General features: G+C 41.7%; 1 protein-coding gene across 1 annotated transcript in view; it reads right to left on the bottom strand.

Moving 5' to 3' along the window:
• DNAH2 (dynein axonemal heavy chain 2) overlaps nt 1–22,035 on the bottom strand; it is a 98,946-nt gene that overhangs the window by 59,226 nt on the left and 17,685 nt on the right. The window contains exons 8-17 of the mRNA XM_045824439.1: nt 20,665–20,870; nt 20,120–20,249; nt 19,666–19,848; nt 17,393–17,607; nt 3,719–3,865; nt 2,774–2,930; nt 2,287–2,526; nt 1,820–2,008; nt 1,487–1,634; nt 804–996 (exon numbers count right to left, since the gene is read on the bottom strand). Coding sequence (XP_045680395.1) covers nt 804–996; nt 1,487–1,634; nt 1,820–2,008; nt 2,287–2,526; nt 2,774–2,930; nt 3,719–3,865; nt 17,393–17,607; nt 19,666–19,848; nt 20,120–20,249; nt 20,665–20,870 — 1,808 coding nt within the window. The remainder of the gene's footprint in view (nt 1–803; nt 997–1,486; nt 1,635–1,819; nt 2,009–2,286; nt 2,527–2,773; nt 2,931–3,718; nt 3,866–17,392; nt 17,608–19,665; nt 19,849–20,119; nt 20,250–20,664; nt 20,871–22,035) is intronic.

Genomic DNA, 22,035 nt, shown 5'->3' with positions numbered 1-22,035 from the left:
CCTGGCTGAAAATTCTCTCTCCTTCCATTAAACTGACCTGGTACCTTATAAACCTTAGTCATAGCATTTTTACATTTGAAGCTGCTGCAATAATAGGTATATTAGAGCAGTACTTTAGAGTTTACAAAGTGCTTTCACATATATTTAATAATCTCGCAACCTTACAAGGGAGGTGGTGTCATATCTGTTTCACAAGAGACTGAGGCCCAGAGAATCTAGGTAACTTGTCTAAAATTACACAGCTAGGAAGTGGTAGAGCTGGGGTTTCAGCCATTCTCAAGGTGCCCCACCACCGCTCTTCCATCTTCCCTACTACACTATTGCCCTCAGGAGAAAAACACTTGTTCATTTCTTCTTTTGATTCCTCATGGACCCATAGGACAATGGTGTTTATTTAACAAATGAATGAACAACCAGAGGACAAAGAGATGGGAGCTCTTTCCCTGCCTTCAGAACTTAAGCATCTTTTTAAATTTAATTCCAATCTACCTTCTTAAAATTAAAAGTGTTCACTTCTCTCATCCTTTATATCCTAAGCATTTCTTCCTTTCCAATAAAACCCTGTGGGTACTCCTCACCAAAACAGCTTTCTCCCTAAATCTTGTCCAGCTCTTATCAGACCTCAATGGCTGAGAAACAAAGGTCCAATGCCCTAGGGTCCTGTTCTTTTCCTTTATTTGAGGACACACTTTCTGTACCTCTCCTTACTCCCAACCTTCCTTCCTGAGTCTCTAGACCTGGAATGCCTCCTGAGATTCTAGACCTCTTACAGACAGACCTGCACATCCACCTGTCCTCCTTACCGGGCAATGTCGGCATCAAAAGAAGAGACAGGGGGGTTGAGGCGCTGATAGCGACGAATAAAAGAGTCCTTGTTGATCTCCCAGATCTCCCGATACATATCCCAGGTTTTGAGGTAGTTCTGCAGCAGGCTTGCATTACTGGTCATACCGCTGCTGATCTGGGCCTGGATCTTCTTGATGTCCTCATCTCGCTCTTCATAACCCAGCAAAATGCTTTTCATTAACTATCACTTCAACTCAAGCTCCAGCCTGGCCACTGGCCACTGCCCCCAGATCCCCTATTCCAATACCACCTCCCCTAAGAAATAAGACTCAAACATGAGCATTCAAAAATAAAGGAGGAGGCAGAAAGTAAAAGTAAAGTATGAATGTAATCTGTGGGATTCAGATATATCACCTGTTGGTATCTGGACATGTTATATGCCAGCCCCACTCTCAGACTTGTCCTTCTTAATCTCCTACCCCAAATCCCAAATTCTTTGAGTATCAGTTACCTAATTTTGACCTTCATCCCTGCCTTTGCCCCCTTCTCCAGTCCAGCCCCTTGACCTGCATTTTTTCACCCATATTGGAAATGACTGGCCCAGTGTGTCTAAAAACAGCCCTGGTCTCTCTTCCTAGCTCTGTTCACTCCTAACCCTCTGATACCCCTGCATCAGATGCCTTCTGCATTGCCTACTCACCCACAGTTGTATGGATGGGGTCACGATGAAACTTGCGCTTGGAGAGAATTTCTGGGAGGTGGCGGAAGACAGAGATGGTGGAAAAAAGGTGGTTGCCAATGTCATTGACCACACTTGCCAGAGTCTGCAGAGTGGGTGAGAATTCCACCTGTGGGAACACAGTTGAGAGAGCCTTAGGAGATAGACCTAAGCACCAGTAAGGTTGAGCAACTCAGAACCAGGTCCGGGGGCCATAGGATAAAGTCAAGGCTAAGAGTCAAGTTTAAGGATTGAGGGAGACTAGCAAATAAAGTATGAATGGTTTTCGGGTGTCAACAGCAAAGTGATCCCCACCTGTGCTACACCTCCCTGCATGTCATTCTGCAAAGTTACAAGGACTCGGAAGAGTGGGTTTGGAGTGGTCTTTCCATCCCCATTGATAGCTTTAGACAGTTCCAATAGTGACCACTTCACATTCAGACGCAGGGCATCCTCCATTATGCGGTCCAATCGAATCATGTACAGCATCCACTGCTGCTGAATCTGGTAGGAAGAGGGAAGGGAAAGAGAACCATCAGGGAAGACAGGGCAGGTCCAGCCAACAGGGATGGGAACAGGCTGGTTAAATAGAAAGACAGGACTCTGAGTCCTGAAGGAAGAAGGTGTGAAAGACTGAAGGTTGGGCAAATCCAATAATAGAGCAGGGTGTTTCAGAAGCACACACTGAGGGAATTAAAAAAAAAAAATCAAGAGAGCTATCTGATGGGACTGGAGGGCTGAGGGCTTCCCCAACCACAAAGCCCTGGCCACAGGAGCCCTACCTCAGGGCCATCATTCTTGAAGACTTCATAAGAGTTGGTCATGATGGCTACCACATCCTGGTGCAGGCTCAGCAACTTCTGCTGCACAGTTGCTCGATGCTCTCTTTGGTCCTCCTCAAATTCCAGGTCCCTGTATACTCGTTTGCTGCTAATGCGTATCAACAGTGTCTCTGATATCTCTTGGGCTCGCCAGCCAATGGTCAGAGTGGATGCCTTGAACTCATTCACAATCGCCTGTACCTGGACTCAGACCCCCCGCCACCATGGGGTGAGGATTCAGCTTGGGAAGAGACCCTCTGGGCCTAATTTGATCTTCCTACCTATCCTCTACCTACAGTTGCTGACAAAAAAAAAGGTCCTTCCCCAAGCACACTTAATTCCTTTCCCATTACTTCCTAGTCTCTCCACTACTACCTACAACTCAGGTATTAATTTCCCATGCACCAGCCTTTTGTTCAGCTTTTAGAGCCTGATGACCATGGCCTACCTTGCTGGCATGTATGCGGCACTCTGTGATGAAGAAGGCACTGGCCCCCTTTAAGGCCCAGTGCAGTTTCTTGAGTCCAGGTTGGATCTTCTTATCCAGGTATCGGATACGCTCTTTGAACAGGGCCTGCTCATCTGGGGACAGCATGGCAATAATCCTGTGTGTATGTAAGAGCACACAGGTAGCTGATGGGGACAAGCTCTGAAGACCTCTCCTCCACACCAGGAAACCTGGTGCAAAACTCAGAAAGTTCACAATTCTAGACTAGTGCTTTCCAATAAAACATCCTACAATGAAAAAAATGTTCTATAAGCTGTGCTAATATGATAGGCTATAGAGGATTGGAAATGTAGCCTATGCACATGAGTAGCTGAACTTTTAAATTTTATTTGATTTAAATTAATTAAGTAAAATAGTAATAGCTACATGCTGCTAGTGCTACCATAATGATAGTTCAGTTCTAGACACTCAAAAAAAGACTGCTGGATCTGCTCCCTTGGACTTTAATTGGGCTGAAAACGGAACACAATCCAGGACAAAGCCTCACTCCAGAAATGAGTAGTAAGGGCATTAAGAGAAAGTGTGCTAGCACAGCCTTGGTTCAATGAATCTAATGTTATTTGGTGCCCATAACCCTAATGCCAGTTTCATTCCTAGAGAAGTGATCCAGGCTTACAATATATATGGCCCAGGTGCCCTACAGGGTAGGAAAGAAACTGGTTGTTTTTGCTCTCTGACCAAAAAGTAGAAGACAAAACTACAAGGGAATAAGCATAGGGCCATAAGAGAGCAGTGAAACTGGTTTGTTTGTTTGTTTTTTTTTTGAGATGGACAAAATGTAAAACATGGACACTATAGGAAAAGGACAACCCCATGAAGCAGATAAGATAAAGACAGGGGATAAAGTAGCATACAGAAGGGCTGCCATGCGGACTGGAGCCCTACTTATTGTAGTCTCGGGCAACAAGAAGCAGATTTTCACGAAGAATTCGCAGGTCCTCTGCACGTTCAGCTACATTCACCACATAATGGGGTATCTCAAACAGCAGCCGCTCCCAGTAGTCAATCTCCACAAAGAGAATCAGCAGGGACCTTGGGGAGAAAGAAAAGCAAAGCAGCTGAGGGCATTGCTCAAGGGCTTAAGCAAGAACCAACAACAGATGGAGAGGGTGCAGGGCTAGGCAGCACTGAGATAAGTCTTATTTAAAGATAAGAAATGAAGGGGAGCCCTGGCTGGTGTAGCTCAATGGATTGAGCACCAACTTATGAACCAAAGGGTTGCCTGGTTGATTCCCAGTCAGGGTACATTCCTGGGTTGCAGGACAGCTCCCTGTTAGGGGGTGTGTGAGAGGCAACCACATTGATGTTTCTCTCCATTTCTCCCTCCCCTCCCTTCCCCTCCACTAGAGAGAAAAAAAGGAAGGAAGGAAGGAAGGAAGGAAGGAAGGAAGGAAGGAAGGGAGGGAGGGAGGGAGGGAGGGAGGGAGGAAAATGAAGGGGAATCTCTAGGTAAGAAGGCTGACTGGACACATTGGTTTTTGCTCCTCTCCTCAAACCACTAACCCCAACAGTAAAGTGGTTTTTGTTCCTTAATGCAGATCCCACAAATACAAGGAAACAGCAGAATAACTGGGAAGCTGAAAAGCAGATGGATAAGGAACAGAATTGGAATCCTAAGCTGGTGACAGACACAGCTAAGAAGCCACTCCGTTCATGCTGTAGGACTCTCTAAAGGCCCAAGGGCTGGTGGCTTTAAGTATCAAGGAAGCAGGTGAAGGTAGGGCTAAAACCAGGTGAAAATTTAGGAAGGAGCTCTCCCCATGTCTGCTCCCCAACTCTGTATAGTTAAGCAAGTGCGTGATTCACCTCAACAAAGACTACAGGCTTCTGGTATGAGAAGGCAGTACAGAAACAGGGTCTTTGGACCGTGGGCCCCAGGTCCAGCTGAAGGAGAGGTATTGATTGTACTGAGAGAAGCAGGCATTAAGTGCTCAGGTGCACACTAAATGCTAAGACCTCCAGCCTTATTTTCCTACCCAGAAATCAATACTCTGGCAGCTGGACCTACACCCTCCAGAATGCAGTTTGAAAGACTGTTCTCTGTGGCCTCTGACAAGCCTAAGAGGAAAAGTGTCAAGGATAATGACCTCAAGAGTTCCCAGAAAACAGCCCACTGTTGTGAAGCTCCCAGCTGAGAAGCCCCACCACCTGCTCAGCAGGGCTTCCAATCAGCCTTCCAGCTCCCTTCCCTTAAACATGGACAGACAGCCAAGGGTCTCAAAACAGTGGTCTCTGTCTTTCCTGGTACAGAAGGTGAGCACCCAAACAAACAGAAGACAGCATCTAGAGGGGAACAAAGAAGACTGCCCATTCCAAAAATAAGTAAACCAAACAAAACTGCCTGCTAGCATCCTCAGAAAGAGGAAAGAAACAAAAGAACATTTGTGAAACAAAAGCAAGATGCTATAAAAGGAAACACCAAAGAGCTCTGGGAGGTTAAAAATGATAACAGATTTCCTGCAGGGTGTGGCTCAGTGGGTTGGACCATAATCCCGAAAACCGAAAGATCATTGGTTCAGTTCCCAGTCAGGGCACATGCCTGGGTTGCGGGTTCTTTCTCTGTTGGGGCACGTGAAAGAGGCCTCATTCCTTAGTCTAAGCCACCTGGCAACACCCCAATCCTGGCTACATCCACTGTCGTCCCCCACTTTGCCCATGTGAAGGTGGCCCAGCAAGGCTAGACAAAATCACATGACCACACAAATTAGTGCACTGGGCATTCAAGGTCTTCCACCCCAGCTGAGCTCTCCAGGCTGCATCCTGGGATTTTCCCAACCTGCTCTCCCTCCTGTTCTCACAGTGACTGCAAACCCTGACTACTTTCTCAAATCTGGCCTCCTTCTCCCCACTTCTGCAGAAAGCCTCACCTCCTACATCACAGAAATACAACAGATATCAGGTGAGAACCCAATATACCTCCTGCTATAGAAATTAAGCCTATGATTTCTCTCATTTATGACAGAAGAGGACCTCCTCACACCCAGTCAACCCTTCTTCCTGGGCCCTGTGTTCTGACAAGGTTTCCTCCTTTCCCAGTTGCCATTTTCTCCAGCTTTCCTATACCCTCAGCCTACTAGGTTCCTTGCCATCAACATTTAAGTAAGGCCAAGTTTTATAATCTTATGAAAAATAACAACAACAAAACCAGCCTTTCCTCCACTCCATATCCTGGCTACAGGAGCCACACTCTGTGCTCCCCTTTACAGCCTACCTTCTTCTTTTTTTAATTTAATTTAATTTTTTTATTTTTTTAAATATATTTTATTGATTATGCTATTACAGTCATCCCATTTTCCCCCTTCATTCTCCTCCACCCTGCACACCCTCTCCCACCCACATTCCCCCCCTTTAGTTCATGTCCATGTGTCATAAGTTCATTTTTAAAATATATTTTATTGATTATGCTATTACAGTTGTCCCATTACCCCCCTTCATTCCCCTCCACCCTGCATACCCTCTCCCACTCACATTTCCCTTTAGTTCATGTCCATGGATCATAAGTTCTTTAGCTTCTACATTTCCCATACTATTCTTGCCCTCCCCCTGTCTATTTTCTACCTACCATCTATGCTACTTATTCTCTGTACCTTTTCCCCCTCTCTACTCCCACTCCCCCGTTACTAACTCTCCATGTGATCTCCATTTCTGTGGTTCTGTTCCTGTTCTAGTTGTTTGCTTAGATTGTTTTTGTTTTTGTTTTAGGTGTGGTTGTTAATAATTGTGAATTTGCTGTCCTTTTACTATACATGTTTTTCATCTTTTTCTTAGATAAGTCCCATTAACATTTCATAAAATGAGGGCTTGGTGATGATGAACTCCTTTAACTTGACCTTATCTGAGAAGCACTTTATCTGCCCTTCCATTCTAAATGAAAGTTTTGCTGGATAGAGCAATCTTGGATGTAGGTCCTTGCCTTTCATGACTTTGAATACTTCTTTCCAGCCCCTTCTTGCCTGTAAGATCTCTTTTGAGAAATCAGCTGACAGTCTGATGGGAACTCCTTTGTAGGCAACTGTCTCCTTATCTCTTGCTGCTTCTAGGATTCTCTCCTTCATTTTCATCTTGGGTAATGTAATTATGATGTGCTTGATGTGTTCCTCCTTGGGTCCAACTTCTTTGGGACTCTCGGAGCTTCCTGGACTTCCTGGAAGTCTATTTCCTTTGCCAGATTGGGGAAGTTCTCCTCTATTATTTGTTCAAATAACTTTTCCACTTGTTGCTCTTCCTCTTCCCCTTCTGGTATCCCTGTAATTCAGATGTTGGAACATTTAAAGATGGCCTGGAGATTCCTGAGCCTCTCCTCATTTTTTTTGGAGGGGGGATTATTGTTTCTTCCTTATTTTCTGATGGGTTGTTTCTTTCTTCCTTGTGGTCCACTCCATTGATTTGAGTCCCAGTTTTCTTCCCATCACTATTGGTTCCCTGTGCATTTTTGTTCATTTCACTTAGCGTAGCCTTCATTTTTTTTGTCTAATTTGCGACCAAATTCAACCAATTCTGTGAGCATCCTGATTACCAGTGCTTTGAACTACACATCTGATAGTTTGGCTATCTCTTCGTTGCTTAGTTGTATTTGTTCTGGAGCTTTGATCTGATCTTCCATTTGAGCCATTATTTTTTTTTTTTGTCTTGATGCGTCTGTTATGTAGTGAGGGGTGGAGCCTTAGGCGTTCACCAGGGCAGGACAACCCATGTCTCTGTGTTGTGACGCTGTATGTGGGGCAGGGGTCAGAGAGGGAACAATGGCACTTGTTCCACTCTGTCGAATTTCAGTCCCTTCTGCCACTTCCCCCAAGCAAACTGGGCCCTTCTGGTGCTGATTACCATGTGGGTGGGTTTGTGTACATCCTGCAACCCTATGGGTCTCTCCAACCAACTCTCCTGTGAGGCTGGGAGTCTCTCTCTGCACGTCAACACCCACAGGTGTTTTCAATCAGCATTTTGAGGCTTTATTTCCTGGTGCTGGAGCCCTGGGTTGTGCATTGTGTCTCTCTCCCCAGTTTCGCCTGGCTTATCTGCACGCAAATGTGGGACTGCCCGGTCTGCCACCACCTTGCATGCCACACCCCACTCCAAAATTGCTGCCTTGCTGGGTCCGCCCACTGCTGTCTTTTGTGCCCACCAGCCACTGCTTTTTTTGCCGCAACCCCTCTCCACCAGGCTGCCTGACTCTGCCCCTCCTACTGGTCTATTTTAACTCCTTGGTTGTCGGATGTCCATACAGTTCAATTTTCTGTCATTTCTGGTTGTTATTTTATTTCTAAATTGTTGTCCTTATTTTGGTTGTGTAAGGAGGCACAGTGTGTCTACCTATGCCTCCATCTTGGCTGGAAGTCCCTACAGCCTACCTTCTGAAAAGAATTATTCTCAAGAACTCCATTTCTTTTCCTCCCACTCCTCAGCCCTCTGAGAGCCACCCCCACTTCACCTCTAAAACTGTTCTCATCAAGTTTCCGCAAGACCTTTTTTTACTTCTTTTTTTAAAAAGATTTTATTTATTTATTTTAGACAGAGGGGAAGGGAGGGAGAAAGAGAAGAAGAGAAACATCAATGTGTGGTTGCTTCTCACACACCCCCAACTGGGGACCTGGCCCACAACCCAGGCATGTACCCTGACTGGGAATCAAATTGGCAAGCTTTGGTTCACAAACCGGTGCTCAATCCACTGAGCCACACCAACCAGGGCTCCACAGGACTTCTTGCAGTTAAATATCACGGACCTCCTCAGGCCCTATCCCCCTTGATCTCTCTGCAGGCCTTAACATTATGATGGACTGCTCCACGCCTTCCTTGGACACTTGTTTCCTGGCTTATAGACCACAGTTCTCCTCTTGTCTGCCCCGCCCTTCAGTAGAAGTATGCTTCTCTGTCCAATGTCACTTGGAAATCACATTGAGTCAGGCACTGGAGACTCAGTAAAAAACCCACTTTCCCCAGGAAACATAGTTCCTTAAATAAGGGCTCCTGCAGTTTCTTCACATCCAACACATTCTCCCTGAATGATCTCATCCACTGCCATGGCTTCAGCTGCCTTCTGTAAGCTGATGACTCCAAAAACTACATGGCTAACCTGGGCTCTAGACTTCTTTGTTTATTTGTTTTTTTACAATCCTACAATTCCTACAATATTTCCTACAATATTGTAGGAAAAGAAATGGAGTATACTGTATACTGTATACTGTATTGTTTACCATTCCAACTCATCTCCTTCCATCACCATTTATCCTCCCTTTACCTTCTTCTAACACCCCTCACTCCCCTTCTTGAGCCCTAGACTTCTATGCCTAACTTTCCAGTAGGTATTGCTCCACATTGTCTCACAGGTACATCACTCTCACTGTGTCCACAAACAAATTCACCATCTGCTCTGTAAACTTGGAATTCTTGTCTCGGGGAACAGCACCATCGGCTGCCTAAACCAGAACTGTGTGTCCTCCCTCAGCCTCAATTTCCAACATCCAACTGACTATCAATTCCTTTGGTTTTAACAGACAAAAGCAAAGTTCAGAAATTTCGATGTCTCCAAGGCAAGTGCAGTTCAATTGCAATGATAAATAGTAACCGACATTTGGCCTAAAGTTGAGCTAAAGAGCTTAAAGCATCTGTTGCCATATGGAAATGCCAGTCCAATGTGACTACTTTGTGATTTTTCAAGAGAGGCCAATGAGTGTGCTTTTATATAAAATCCCCTCAACAACTAATTCAACTGAAAAATAATTATAAGTGGGGGCGTCTGGAGTACTGGCAATGTTCTTTCCTTGACCTGGATGATAGTTGCAAGGGTATTTATTTTGTACCTATTTGTTAGGCTGAATGTGTAAGTTTTAGGTTCTTCTCTGTGTGTACGCTATATGTTTCATAACAAGAAATGTTTTTTAAAGGAAAAAGCTATTTAAACAATAAATTATTTGTAAAAGTGACTGGGTACAAAATTAACTTATTGATATCGAAGTTTTCCAATATAAAAACTGTAACCAGTTAAACATTATCATAAAGGAAAAGAGGCCCATGATAATTAAAACAATAAAAATAAAATAACAAAAATTAACAAATTAATAATAAATCAATTTGTTATTTATTTTATATGTACTAAGTTTATATGTTACAACATTTACAAATGTTATATGTAACATTTGTATAGTATAACATTATATATCATAACACTTCTTGTTCATGGATTAACATAAATGGAAAAAAATGACATGGATTAAAAAACAAGACTTAAATAAATGAAAGAAAAATACACTATTCTTGGATAGAAACACTCAAATTTTAAAGATGTTCATTCTTCTTAAGTTAACCTATAAATTTAACCCAATCCTTTCTCTTATAAAAATAAAAATGGGACTATTTTTGGAACTAAGCAAATCAATTATAAAGTTCTTATGGGAAATATGTATTTAAAATACTCAAGAAAACTCTGAAAAAGGAAAGTAATGAAGACAATAATTAAAACAGTTTGGTCCCTGCACATGAACAGAAAAAACATACCAGAACAGAATAGTGAATCCCAAAATAGACACAAATTATACTTGGGAATTTGTTATATTATAAAAATAGCAGTTCAGTAAATGAGATTGGGTCAACTGGCTAGCTATCTGGGGATTTAAAAAAAAGAAAAAAGTTGTACCTCTCTTCTTACACCAAAATAAATTACAAATGGATCAAAGATCTAAATGTAAAGAAGATCCCTAACTTGTATGCCTTGTTTGGACACCGTGCCGCAGAGCAAAATGTCACCAGTTCGATTCCCTGTCAGGGCACATGACCAGGTTGTGGGTTCAGTCTCCAGGCATGGTGCACATGAGAGGCAACCAATCAATGTTTCTCTCTCATATTGATCTTTCTCTCCCTCTCTTCTTCCTTTTCCTTCTCTCTAAAAATTAAATACATTTTTAAAATAAATTTAAAACATAAAGAAGAAAATCACAAAATACCAGGAAATTTTTTTTTCAGACAATTAAAAATATTTTAAAATAGCCCTGGCTGGTGTAGCTCTGCAGATTGAGCGCCAGCCTTAGAACCAAAGGGCTGGTTCAATTCCCAGTCAGGGCACATGCCTAGGTTGCAGGCCAGGTCCCCAGTGGGGTATGTGCAAGAGGCAACCACACATTGATGTTTCTCTCTCTTTTCTCTCTCCCTTCCCCTCTCTCTAAAAATAAGTAAATAAATCTTGTAAACAATATTTTAAAATAATTTATATTTTTAAAATTATTTTTTATTTTTTTAATTACAGTTGACATGCAGCATTATATTAGTTTCAGGTATATGCCCCAGTGATTAGACATTATATAAGTTACCAAGTGATCATCCTGATAAATCTCATACCCATCTGACACCATACTTAGTTACTAGAATATAATTAACTACATTCCCTGTGCTGTACTTTACATCCCCATAACTATTCTCTAACAACAAATTTGTACTTCTTAATCCCTTCACCTTTTCACCCAATCTTCTAACCTCCCTCCCATCTGGCAACCTTCAAAATGTTTTCTGTATCTATGAGTCTGCTTCTGTTCTGCTTCTTTATTTATTTTGTTTTTTTTTAAAGATTCATTTCTCGATAGATACATATTTATTGTCATATTATTGTTCATAGTTTTTAAACCTTTTCCCCATCTTCTTCTTTAAAAAGACCCTTTAACATTTAATGTAATACTGATTTGGTGGTGATGAACTCCTTTAGCATTTTATTGTGTGAGGAGCTCTTTATCTGCCTTTCAAACCTAAATGATACCTTTGCTGGGTAGAGTTATCTTGGTTGTAGGTCCTTGCTTTTCAACACTTTGTATATTTCTTGCCAATCCCTTTTTCCTACAAAGTTTCTTTGGAGAAATCAGCTGACAGTCTTATGAGAACTCCCTTGTAGGTAACTATCTGCTTTTCTCTTGCTGCTCTTTGTCTTTAACCTTTTGCATTTTAAATATTTTTAAAATAAAAAAATCTTGAATAAAAAGTATTTGATTTTTAAAGTGTATTTTATTGATTATGCTATTACAGTTGTCCCGATTTTTGTCTCCCCTTTATCCCTCCTCTGCCCTGCACCAACCCTCACCCTCCACCATTCCCTCCCCCCACACCTTAGTGCATGTCCAAGGGTTGTACATATAAATTCTTTGGCTCCTCTGTTTCCAATAGTATTCTTAACCTGCCCCCATTTATTTTATGGCTACCAATTATGCTTCTTATTCCCTGTACCTTCCTCCACCCACTCACTCCCTCCCCCTCCCCACTGATAACACTCCAGATGATGTCCTTTTCTGTGATTCTGTTCCTGTTCTAGTTGTTTGTTAGTTTGCTTTTGTGTTGTTTTTAGGTTCAATTATTGATAGTTGTGAGTTTGTTACCATTTTCCTATTCATATTTTTTATCATCTTCTTTTTCTTAGATAAGTCCCTTTAACATTTCATATTATAATGGCTTGGTGATGATAAACTCCTTTAACTTGACCTTATCTGGGAAGCACTTTGTGTGCCCTCCCATTCTAAATGATAACTTTGCTGGATAGAGTAATCTTGGATGTAGGTCCTTGCCTTTTATGACTTTGAATACTTCTTTCCAGCCCTTTCTTGCCTATAAGGTTTCTTTTGAGAAATCAGCTAATAGTCTCATGGGAACTCCTATGTAAGTAACTCTCTCCTTTCCTCTTGCTGCTTTTAAGATTCTCTCTTTAACTTTAATCTTAGATAACTTAATTATGATGTGCCTTGGTGTGTGCTTCCTTGGGTCCAACTTCTTGGGGACTCTCTGAGCTATCTGGACTTCCTGGAAGTCTATTTCCTTCACCAGATTGGGGCAGTTTTCCTTCATTGTTTGTTCAAATAAGTTTTCAATTTCTTGGTCTCATTCTTCTCCTTCTGCACCCCCATGATTCCGATGTTGGAGTGCCTAAAGTTGCCCCACAGGTTTCTAAGCCTCTCCTTGTTTTTCTGAATTCTTGTTTCCTCATTCTGTTCCAGATGGATGTTTATTTCTTCCTTTTATTCCAAATTATTGTTGATTTGAGTCCTGGTTTCCTTTTCTTCTCTGTTGGTTCCCTATATATTTTGGGTTATTTTATTTTGTGTAGCCTTCATTACTTCCTTCATTTTGTGACTGAGCTCAATCAGTTCTGTAAGCATCCTGATTACCAGTGTTTTGAACTCTGTATCAGATATGTTGTCTATCTCCTCATTGCTTAGCTCTTTTTCTGGGATTTTGATCTGTTCTTTCATTTGAACCATATTTCTTTGTCTCAGCACACCTGTTATGTTGTAAGGGGGCAGAGCTTTAGTTATTCACCAGGGTGGGGCAACCCACGTGGCTGCATTGTGGTGATATCTGTGAGGGAGGGGTCTTAGAGGGAATAATGCCAATCGCTCATTCTGCTCTAGCCCCACCTTCCAACAAATTCTCCTGTGAGACTGGGAGTTTCTCCCACTGTAGCAAGCCCCACAGTATTTTACAGACAGAGGTTTTGAGTCTTTAGTTCCTGTTCAGCCAGCCCCACCTCACCCACCACCTTACAGCACATCCTCTCTGCTCAGCTGCCAGTCTCACCCCTCCTACTGGACTGGATGAATGTTTCTTTAACTCCTTGGTTGTTGGCATTCTATGCAGTTTGATTTTCTGGCACTTCTGGTTTGCTTATTTTTTTCTTTAATTGGTTGTTATCCTTCTTTTGGTTGTGCGAGGAAGCAAAGCATTTCTTCCTGCACCTCCATCTTGGCTGGAACCAATTATTTGATTTTTTAAAATCTGTGTGGTCTCTTTTATTTTCTTTAAATGAAATTTCACTTTTTAATCACAAGATAAAAGGTCCCACAATGTGAAAAGGCTCTCATGAAACTGTATTCTGATTACTACTGAAATGTTATTTCTAGAGGATATTGAGGTAAATATTCTAGAATATTTTGTGTCTGTTCTACAGGAAAGTACTAAATTAACAATATAGGAAATAATATCACATTTCATGTTTTGCAAAGGATTATATTTTCATCTTTATTGAAGAGTAACCTTCCAATGAAGTATATTATTTCAAGTGCTAATTTATTTGTGGTATGTCCTTTAAGGGACTGTGGGACAAGAAGCGCTGTTTTTCAAACCTTGACAATCTCCACTAAAGTTTGTGCTATTTTTGAAGCTGTCTAAATATGACAAAGCGAACAAGCCTCTCTCAAATACCAATGAACAACAACAACAAAAACAATGAATAGGGAATTACCAGACATGTAAAGAAAGGCTCCAAACTAAAAGAGAAAGGCCAAAACAAGCAAACAAAAAATTACTTTCAACCTAGAACTCCAAAGTCAGCCAATGGTCCAACAAGTGGAACACAGAAAACAATTTTGTCACTCATGCAAGAACTCAAAAAATTTACCTCCTATGCACTGTGTTTGCAGAAAGCTACTACCGGATGCACTCCAAAATAAGGGTGTAAACTAAGAAAGAAGGAGACAAAGGAAATAGGAAATCAAACAAGGGGCTCAGGGAAGTCCCAGGATGACACCTGTGTATTAGGAGGATAGTAAGCACCAGGGGAGATAGCTCTAAGAAACCAATATCACACCTTAAAAGTAACATAGTGAGGAAAAATATTATTCACATTATTTTTATGGTTTGGCTGGAAGAGCTAATCATAGTGAACAGTGTGCTAACAAAAATAGTGAGGTAATTATTAATTCCAAAAAGGAAAAACATTGTACAAGCAAGGAAAGCACTGCAATGACAGAATATTTCTTGGTTCAGAAGTAAACAATACTAACAGTAATATTAAGATAAATGATGAATATTGATTTAACTAAAAATTGTGCTATAACTACACTGGGAGGATAGATGAGTGTGAATATACATGGGAACATTTCTCTAAGCATAAACATATTTTCCTATGCTCTCCAAAATGGAGGCCTTGGATTTGTCTTCCTAAATATCATGGCAAGCCTACTTGGCCATATATACTATCCAACATTGTACCGAAATGTTTCTTCATTTTCTCACCTTAACAAGATTTTCAAAGTAACTTTAAAGCAAATTATCAAATTTTAACTTGTCAGTCAACAGGATGAATTTAGATAATACCTTCCTGATGTTAAGGTGAAAACCCTATGTGAAACTTTTTTCACAGCGATGTTCAGTTTTTGCCAGAATTTTGTCAATAATTTTCTGGAGTGCAAATTTTGTTTTATTGACAAATATTCTTTATAAAAATAAATCAACCTGGGAAATTATTTTTGTAAAATATTTTATGCCCTGGCTGGTGTAGCTCAGTTGGTTGGAACATTGTCCCCTAGACAGAAGGGTCACAAGTTCGATTCCCAATCAGGGCACATACCCAGGTTGCAGGTTCAATCCCTGGTCAGGGTTTGTATGTGAAGGCAACCAAATTGATGTTTTTCTCTAACATTGTTGTTTCTCTCTCTCTTTCTCTTAAAGCAATGAAAAAAATGTCTTTGGGTAGGAATAAAAATTTTTAATAAAATAAAATATTTTATAATTTATCCTCACATGAGTGGCCAGGCAATAGAGGCAGGAAAGTGAAGCTGGCTCAGTTTAGTGCTGACAGCCCAGAATAAACTGACCCAATGGAGAAAGCACTCTACGATTGGGGGAAAAGGAGAATGTGGAAGCCCTAGACACTAAAAAACAAACAGATGTCAGTGTCCCCCATCCTGCTCTGGGGAAATTCCACTCCAGAGGAATCTGCTACATGACATAGTAATAACACAGCTCTTTTCAGCCAGGGTATAGGCAACGGCTGGAATATGTTCGTGATAAGTGCAATCAGTAAAGCTGGTCTGGCCATAAAATATAGTTAAACCCAATTTTGACTTCAGAGTTCAAATATTTGGGTATATGGTGGGATAATAAACCCCTTGTGAGATAAAATAGGTGCTATTAGGGACTGGAAGGCTCCCACAACTCAGGGAGAGTCAGGTAATTCTGAGGATAACCAGGACATTTGAAAGCATGCTTATTTCAAGATTTTATCTAGATATTGAACACAAAAGAGTAAATTGATAAAGTTATCTGCAACTCCTCAGAGTGTTAATAGGTTTTGGAAAAGCTGAAACTATCTTGAATTTCTTTATTGGACTGATAAGCCCAGACTTTTCAAAATCCTTCCCTTTAATCATGTTTTTTCCCCATATATTATTTACTGGATTGAGGCAGTTTTATTTTAAAACCACAAAAAATATAAAGCAGCTTGTAACAGACCTCTCCAGAAAACAACTGCCAAAAAATAGGAGCACCTCTTCTCTCTGGAGGAAGTGTCTAGCCATTATTTGGGTTTCAGCTAAACCTAGGCCATAAATATTTGGCCCAAAGTTGCCTTGTTGTACTCTACTATAATGACTGTGCAAATGGCATTTTAGATAAATATCTGATGTGTTCCTCAAGAAGAGATGACCACAGCAGACAGGAAAATTCTCTCTTAAGTTTATCCTAACTAGATGGACACTAGGAGCAAAGACCAGCTTTGTCATAGACTTACAGCAAACCTATTGCCCTTATCTTCACACCCTGCTTCTCAATTGCTTCCTAATCTGCGTAGCTTTGACCACCTCTGTCCTTTTCACTAACATCTTCACCTCACCCCTCTGGCCTGACATTCAGCCCTGCTTCTGCATCTTGATTCTTTTGTTCCTTCCTCAACATTAGCTGTCAGCTCCCCTGGTTAGGCTGCCTTCAACTGCCCAGGACAGACACACTCAGTTTCTTGTGTCCCCCAGACTCCATCTCTACACAGGCTTTTTCTGGCAAAGCTTCTTCTACATTTGCCCAACAAATAAAGACATTCTATGAGTTAAAGCCAATGCTAGTAGCAACAGCCTGGAAGCATGAGAAACAGCTCTTATTTTAGTGTCTAGCTGATGACATGAGGGAGCCAAAACCAATCAAGTAAAAAGTTATTTCCTTCTGATCAAGAAAAAACTGTCACCAGGAGGTTTGTAATCTCTGTAGACAGATGCCTTACATAGCTCCTTCTTTATTTTTCCCTTCTGCATCTTATATGGAAAGGAAGCACCGCTCTAAGTATTCACTCACAGAGTAACAGAAGGCAGGGACTTTACCATTGTATAAACTTCCTGTGCCTATCTTGGTTCCTACACATGGAAGGCACTCACTCAGTATATATTCGTAATAACTAATAAGTGAATTAATTAAATTTTAAATAATTGTAATGTGAAAATGTTGTAGTTATAAAGCTATAGGAGAAGGTATATTCTGACGGCCCATCAGTTCTCAGGAAAGCCCACACACACCATGGCTCACAGGTTGGGGGATTTAGCTAAGCCATCACGGCCATCTAGTGGCAGGACACCTACATCACTGGTTTAGTAAGTTAGTGAGAGGGTTCTTTTTTTTTTTTTTTTTTTTTGGATGATAACCTGTAAAATTAAAATTAAGAAGTGATAGGAAACATATTACAGTATAAGGGAGAGTTAGAGAGAATGGAGAGAAAATCAAAAGATGGGAATTAAACTCTTGGGACAGTTGGGGAAGAGAATGGATCCAAAGACAGAATAAGTAGAAGGAGTTAGATAAAGGGAGATCAAGTAGGGGTGGGTCTTGTACTTGTCAAAGTTGATGTCCAGCATCCCTGCCTTCTCCTGGCTGATTCGTAACAATGGCATATCCAGCCGCCGAATGCAGTCCTTGTCCAGTGTTGATGTCCAGTCTTGGAAGGTTTTCCGAACCAGTTCATCAATGGCCTGAACCATCTGCTGGTAGGTATGTACACTCTCCTCTCCAGTCCCAATGTGAGGCAAGAAATGAGCACTAGAAAGACACTGAGGAGGAAGAACACAAATGAGAGGAGCCCGCACACCACATTCCTCCATGTTACCATCTCCCTGAGACCATACATACACATTCACCAACAATATGTGTAAGGCTTGCTATGGCAATTAATTTTGACTACTTAGAGCACCGATTTTCTTTCTTTCTTTCTTTTTTAGAACACTGCTGAGGGGTTTTGTCATTTAATTATTTTTTATTTTTCCATTACAGTTGGCATACAGTATTATATTAGTTTCAGGTACACACCCCAGTGCTTAAACATTATATAACTTACTAAGTGCTCATCCCAATAAATCTCGTATCTATTAACACCATATATGGTTATCAGAATATGATTGACTATATTCCCTGTGCTGTACTTTACATCCCCATAACTATCCTGTAACAACCAATTTGTACTTCTTAACCCCTTCACCTTTTTCACCATCCCCTCAGCCCCCTTCCCATCTGGCAACCATCAAAATGTTCTCTATATCTATGAGTCTGTTTCTGTTCTGCTTCTTCATTTATTTTGTTTTTTAAATTCAATTGTTGATAAATATGTGTTTATTGCAGTTTTGTTGTTCACATTTTTTCTTTTTTCTTCTTCTTAAAAAAGACCCTTTAACATTTAATGTAATACTGGTTTAGTGGTGATGAACTCCTCTAGCTTTTTCTTGTCTGGGGAGCTCTTTATCTGTCCTTAGATTTTAAATGATAACTTTTCTGGATAGAGTAATCTTGGTTATAGGTCCTTGTTTTTCATCACTTTGAATACTTCCTGCCAATCCCTCTGGCCTACAAAGTTTCTGTTGAGAAATCAACTGACATTCTTATGAGAGCTCCCTTGTAGGTAACGAACTCTTTTCTCTTGTTGCTTTTAAGATTCTTAGAGCACCTGGCAGGTATGGCTCAGTGGATTGAGTGCCAGCCTGAGAATCAAAGGGTTGCTGGTTCTCTTCCCAGTCAGGGCACATGCCTGAGTTGCGGGCCAGGTCCCCAGTAAGAGGCTCTGCAAGAGGCAACCACACATTGATGTTTCCCCCTTTCTCTCCCTCACTTCCCCCCTCTTTAAAAATAAATAAATAAAATCTTAAAAAAAAAAAAAGATTCTTTGAGCAGTGGTTTTTCAACCACTGGTGTACCTCAAGAATTTCTAAAATAAGCAATACCTGACACTTAGTCAGGAGCACTAACCTCTTTTCCCTTAGATTGTCAAATTAAAAAATGACAAAAGCCATCCAATGTAAATGAATCAAAATTATACATATTTTTGTCAGATCAACCAAAAAATATATTTTGTGTGTGTGCTGCATAATTTTAGTAGTTTATATACGCCATGAGATGAAAAAGTTGAAAATAATTGCCTTAGAAGGAAGGTGGAGCTAAAAAGAAGAGTGAGAAGAAGAAAACAAGGCACAATGAGAAAGGAGTCAAAATGTATAGGAGCACAGAGATTCAGTTCAAGAAAAAAATGGGGAAAGAAAGTAAATTACACAAGGTGAAGGATTTAACAGGTACAAGACTGTAAACTACTATGAGCCCTCCCTCACCATAGTCTTAGCCTACCACTTTTTAGGAAGTTTCCAGTTGTCTGTGGGCTGCCTTATTCTCTCCCAGGACCAGTTAGATGATAACAGGTAGGTAGCTTTAAACTTACATTCCCAAAAAACTTGGGTGTTTTTTTCTCTTTCTTTGCACATATTCTTCTAGGGCGAGCAGGCCCAATCAAGGACTCAACTGTCCAGTTCTCTGGAGTTTGAAGTTGTATTACTTACTCTTCTGGTGGCCCAGCTTCTTAGATGCTGGCCTTATTCTTCCTCTCCACCTTGATATGAAATGCCTAAAATCACCCATATTCTACCAACCAGACTCACCACTGCTGCAAATCCAAGGCCCTGGCCTGCCTTACTGAAAAGCTGCATCTGCCACTCCCCTGGGCAGACTTAGTCTCTTGTCATGAAAACTCTCTAGTGCATCTCTGGGTCAGGTCCCTCCCAGCATGTGGCACAGCCTACAAACTCTACCATGTCACTGAAGACAGGTACTAGGAAAGGCCAGGCACTTACATTCATGACTCTGTCGATGCGGCGCCGTAGAATGCGCACCCAGTGTGCCTGTCCAGAATACTGGGCCTTGTAGGGCTCCAGATATGGCCATTTCTTGTTCAGTTCGCGGTTCACAAGGGCCAATTCGGTATTAAATAGCATGTAGAGATCCACTGCCTTCTTGTCATATGTTCGCTTGATTGCCTAAGGAAGAAGAGAGAGAAGTCAACAACATGCCCTGGGGATGTGCATTCCTCCAGTTACTCATCCAAGAAGAAAGCTACACCCTGCTGTGGAAGTCATACTCTTTAGTAATCTGAAAAGCAGAGGAACAGAGGGAAGAAAAGAGGCACTGGCAACTCAGGACATGGGAAAGAGCAGAAAAGGAGGCAGGATGGTGTTTGGAAAGCTCAAGAAGAAATGATGGGAAGCATGAGAGAACTAGGGGTGGAGGAAGCAGACAGGACAGTGGCACCTCACGGGCTGAAAGCCTGTGGAAGGTATCCAGTAGCAGCACTCCGTGCTCTACATCTCGAACTTTCTCGAAGGCAGAGGTGATCAAGTTCTGAGTCATCACCTCCAGGTCCTTGACTCCAGCACGGAAACTGCATCATTAGAGAGGCATGTTAAAATGTGAGAGTGTTCACCTTCCCCCAAGTACATCCTGTGTAAGAATCCTGTGTTACATATGAAGAGCTTCCCACATGCTAGGCAAAGACTAAGTGCTTTACATGCATTAATCCATTTATTCCTTAAACCAAGGCAATGAGATACATTCTGACACTAACCTTATTTCATAGATGAGGGAACAGAGGCTCTCACTGGTAGAATAATTTGCCCAGTCACATATCTAGTATGTGGCAAAACGGATTCAAGCCCTGAAAGGCTGACTCTGGAACCCTTCATCCCAGGAGACACCTCCTTCCTTATGCTCCATCCTGCCCACTCATTCACTGATTGTCACCTTCATGCTTTACTTTTACACTCTTGCCATGTCAGAGTCAGTCATGGTTTTCTCACCGATTGTAGTCTTCATGCCAAGAGGTGTTCTTGACATCCAGGATGCCCCCGCGAACTGCTCGCAGAGTGTACAGATTTTTATGAAAGATGTCCTCAATCTCCAGCAAATTTCGTGTTATCTGAGGCCCCTGGGCACCAAAGAAGCAAGGAAGGGGACCTTGCTTGCCATCTTCCCAGCGGGCAAAATGGTACTGACAGTCACATACCTGAAAAGAAGACAGCATGAGAATTCCTGCTCTCCTTTCTGAACTTGTAAGCCCTGGGCTCTTTGATTTAGTTTTAAATATCTAAAACCTAGGAAGGACCAAACAGATGCAAGGGGCTAGTGGGATGCATTTTTGCTGTGGAATGAAATGTGAGATACTAAGGCAGTGATAACAGGCAAAAGTCTAAAAGATGGGGTGGTGGTAGGACACATAGCGATGCAGGAGGAGCCACAGAGATTAAGTTCTATGTTGAGCCTCTGCCCTAGCTCCCCAATTCCTGCATGGGAATTCTGGAGCATCTGCTGTCAGCTTTGATTCTCCTACCCTCATAGTCTTCCCACCTCAATAAGGTCCTTGCAGCGTTGCACAAAAGCATCAACCTGAGCAAATATGCTGGTCTGGTCTAGGACCCAGCCCCGACTGGAGAACCTATATTAGGAGAAAGACAGACCAAATCAAAAAGCAAAAACACTATATATCAACCTGCCTATGCAAAGCTAGAACTGGGATTCTGTGTTCAGGGTGGATACTTAGAAAATGAGACCCCATGAAGCAGTTTTCCTGAACCCTGAGAGAGGAAGCGTAAGGTGAGAAGAACCAGAGAGGAGACAAAGTGTCTCAGTTCTAGGAGAAGGTTTATGCATACATTGATGGAATTTCAGGCTTTAGAGCCAAGAAAGAAGGAAAAGACCAGGAAGGACTCCTGGGAGAAGAGGTGATTAGAGTGAGGAGAACCTAGAGTTGGGGCTAGAATATTTGTATCCAGAGAGCAAATCTGGATCCATGAAGAAACTCCCAGGTCTAGCAAAATATAAACCATAGGCTTAACAAAATAAGTGCAAATGAAAGGAGTCAGAATCTACCCTCTACAGGAATGACAAGGGGGAATATACGGAATGTCAAAGGAGACACATCATACTGGGTATGCATCTGCACAGCTTGCAAGTAATGATCTTTCCAAGCATGACAACAGGAAATGCAGCCTTGTAGGTCCTCCTTGCTAGAATTGACATATCCTTCAAAGATTCGGTCCAGGGAGATGGCATGGCAGCATAAGCGGATGATCTCATTGCTCATCTGCAGAAGGGGTCCCAACAGTCTCATTTCACAGCTTCAGTTGCACCCATCCCCTTCATGGAATCTCCCTGATGTGCCTCACATCTCA

This window comes from Phyllostomus hastatus, unplaced genomic scaffold, assembly GCF_019186645.2.
Source record: "Phyllostomus hastatus isolate PE091 unplaced genomic scaffold, TTU_PhHast_1.1 phas_scaffold_55, whole genome shotgun sequence".
NCBI classification, from domain to species: Eukaryota; Metazoa; Chordata; class Mammalia; order Chiroptera; family Phyllostomidae; genus Phyllostomus; species Phyllostomus hastatus.
The sequence above is the reverse complement of the archived record's forward strand: the minus strand, read 5'-3'. Positions and strand labels throughout refer to the sequence as shown.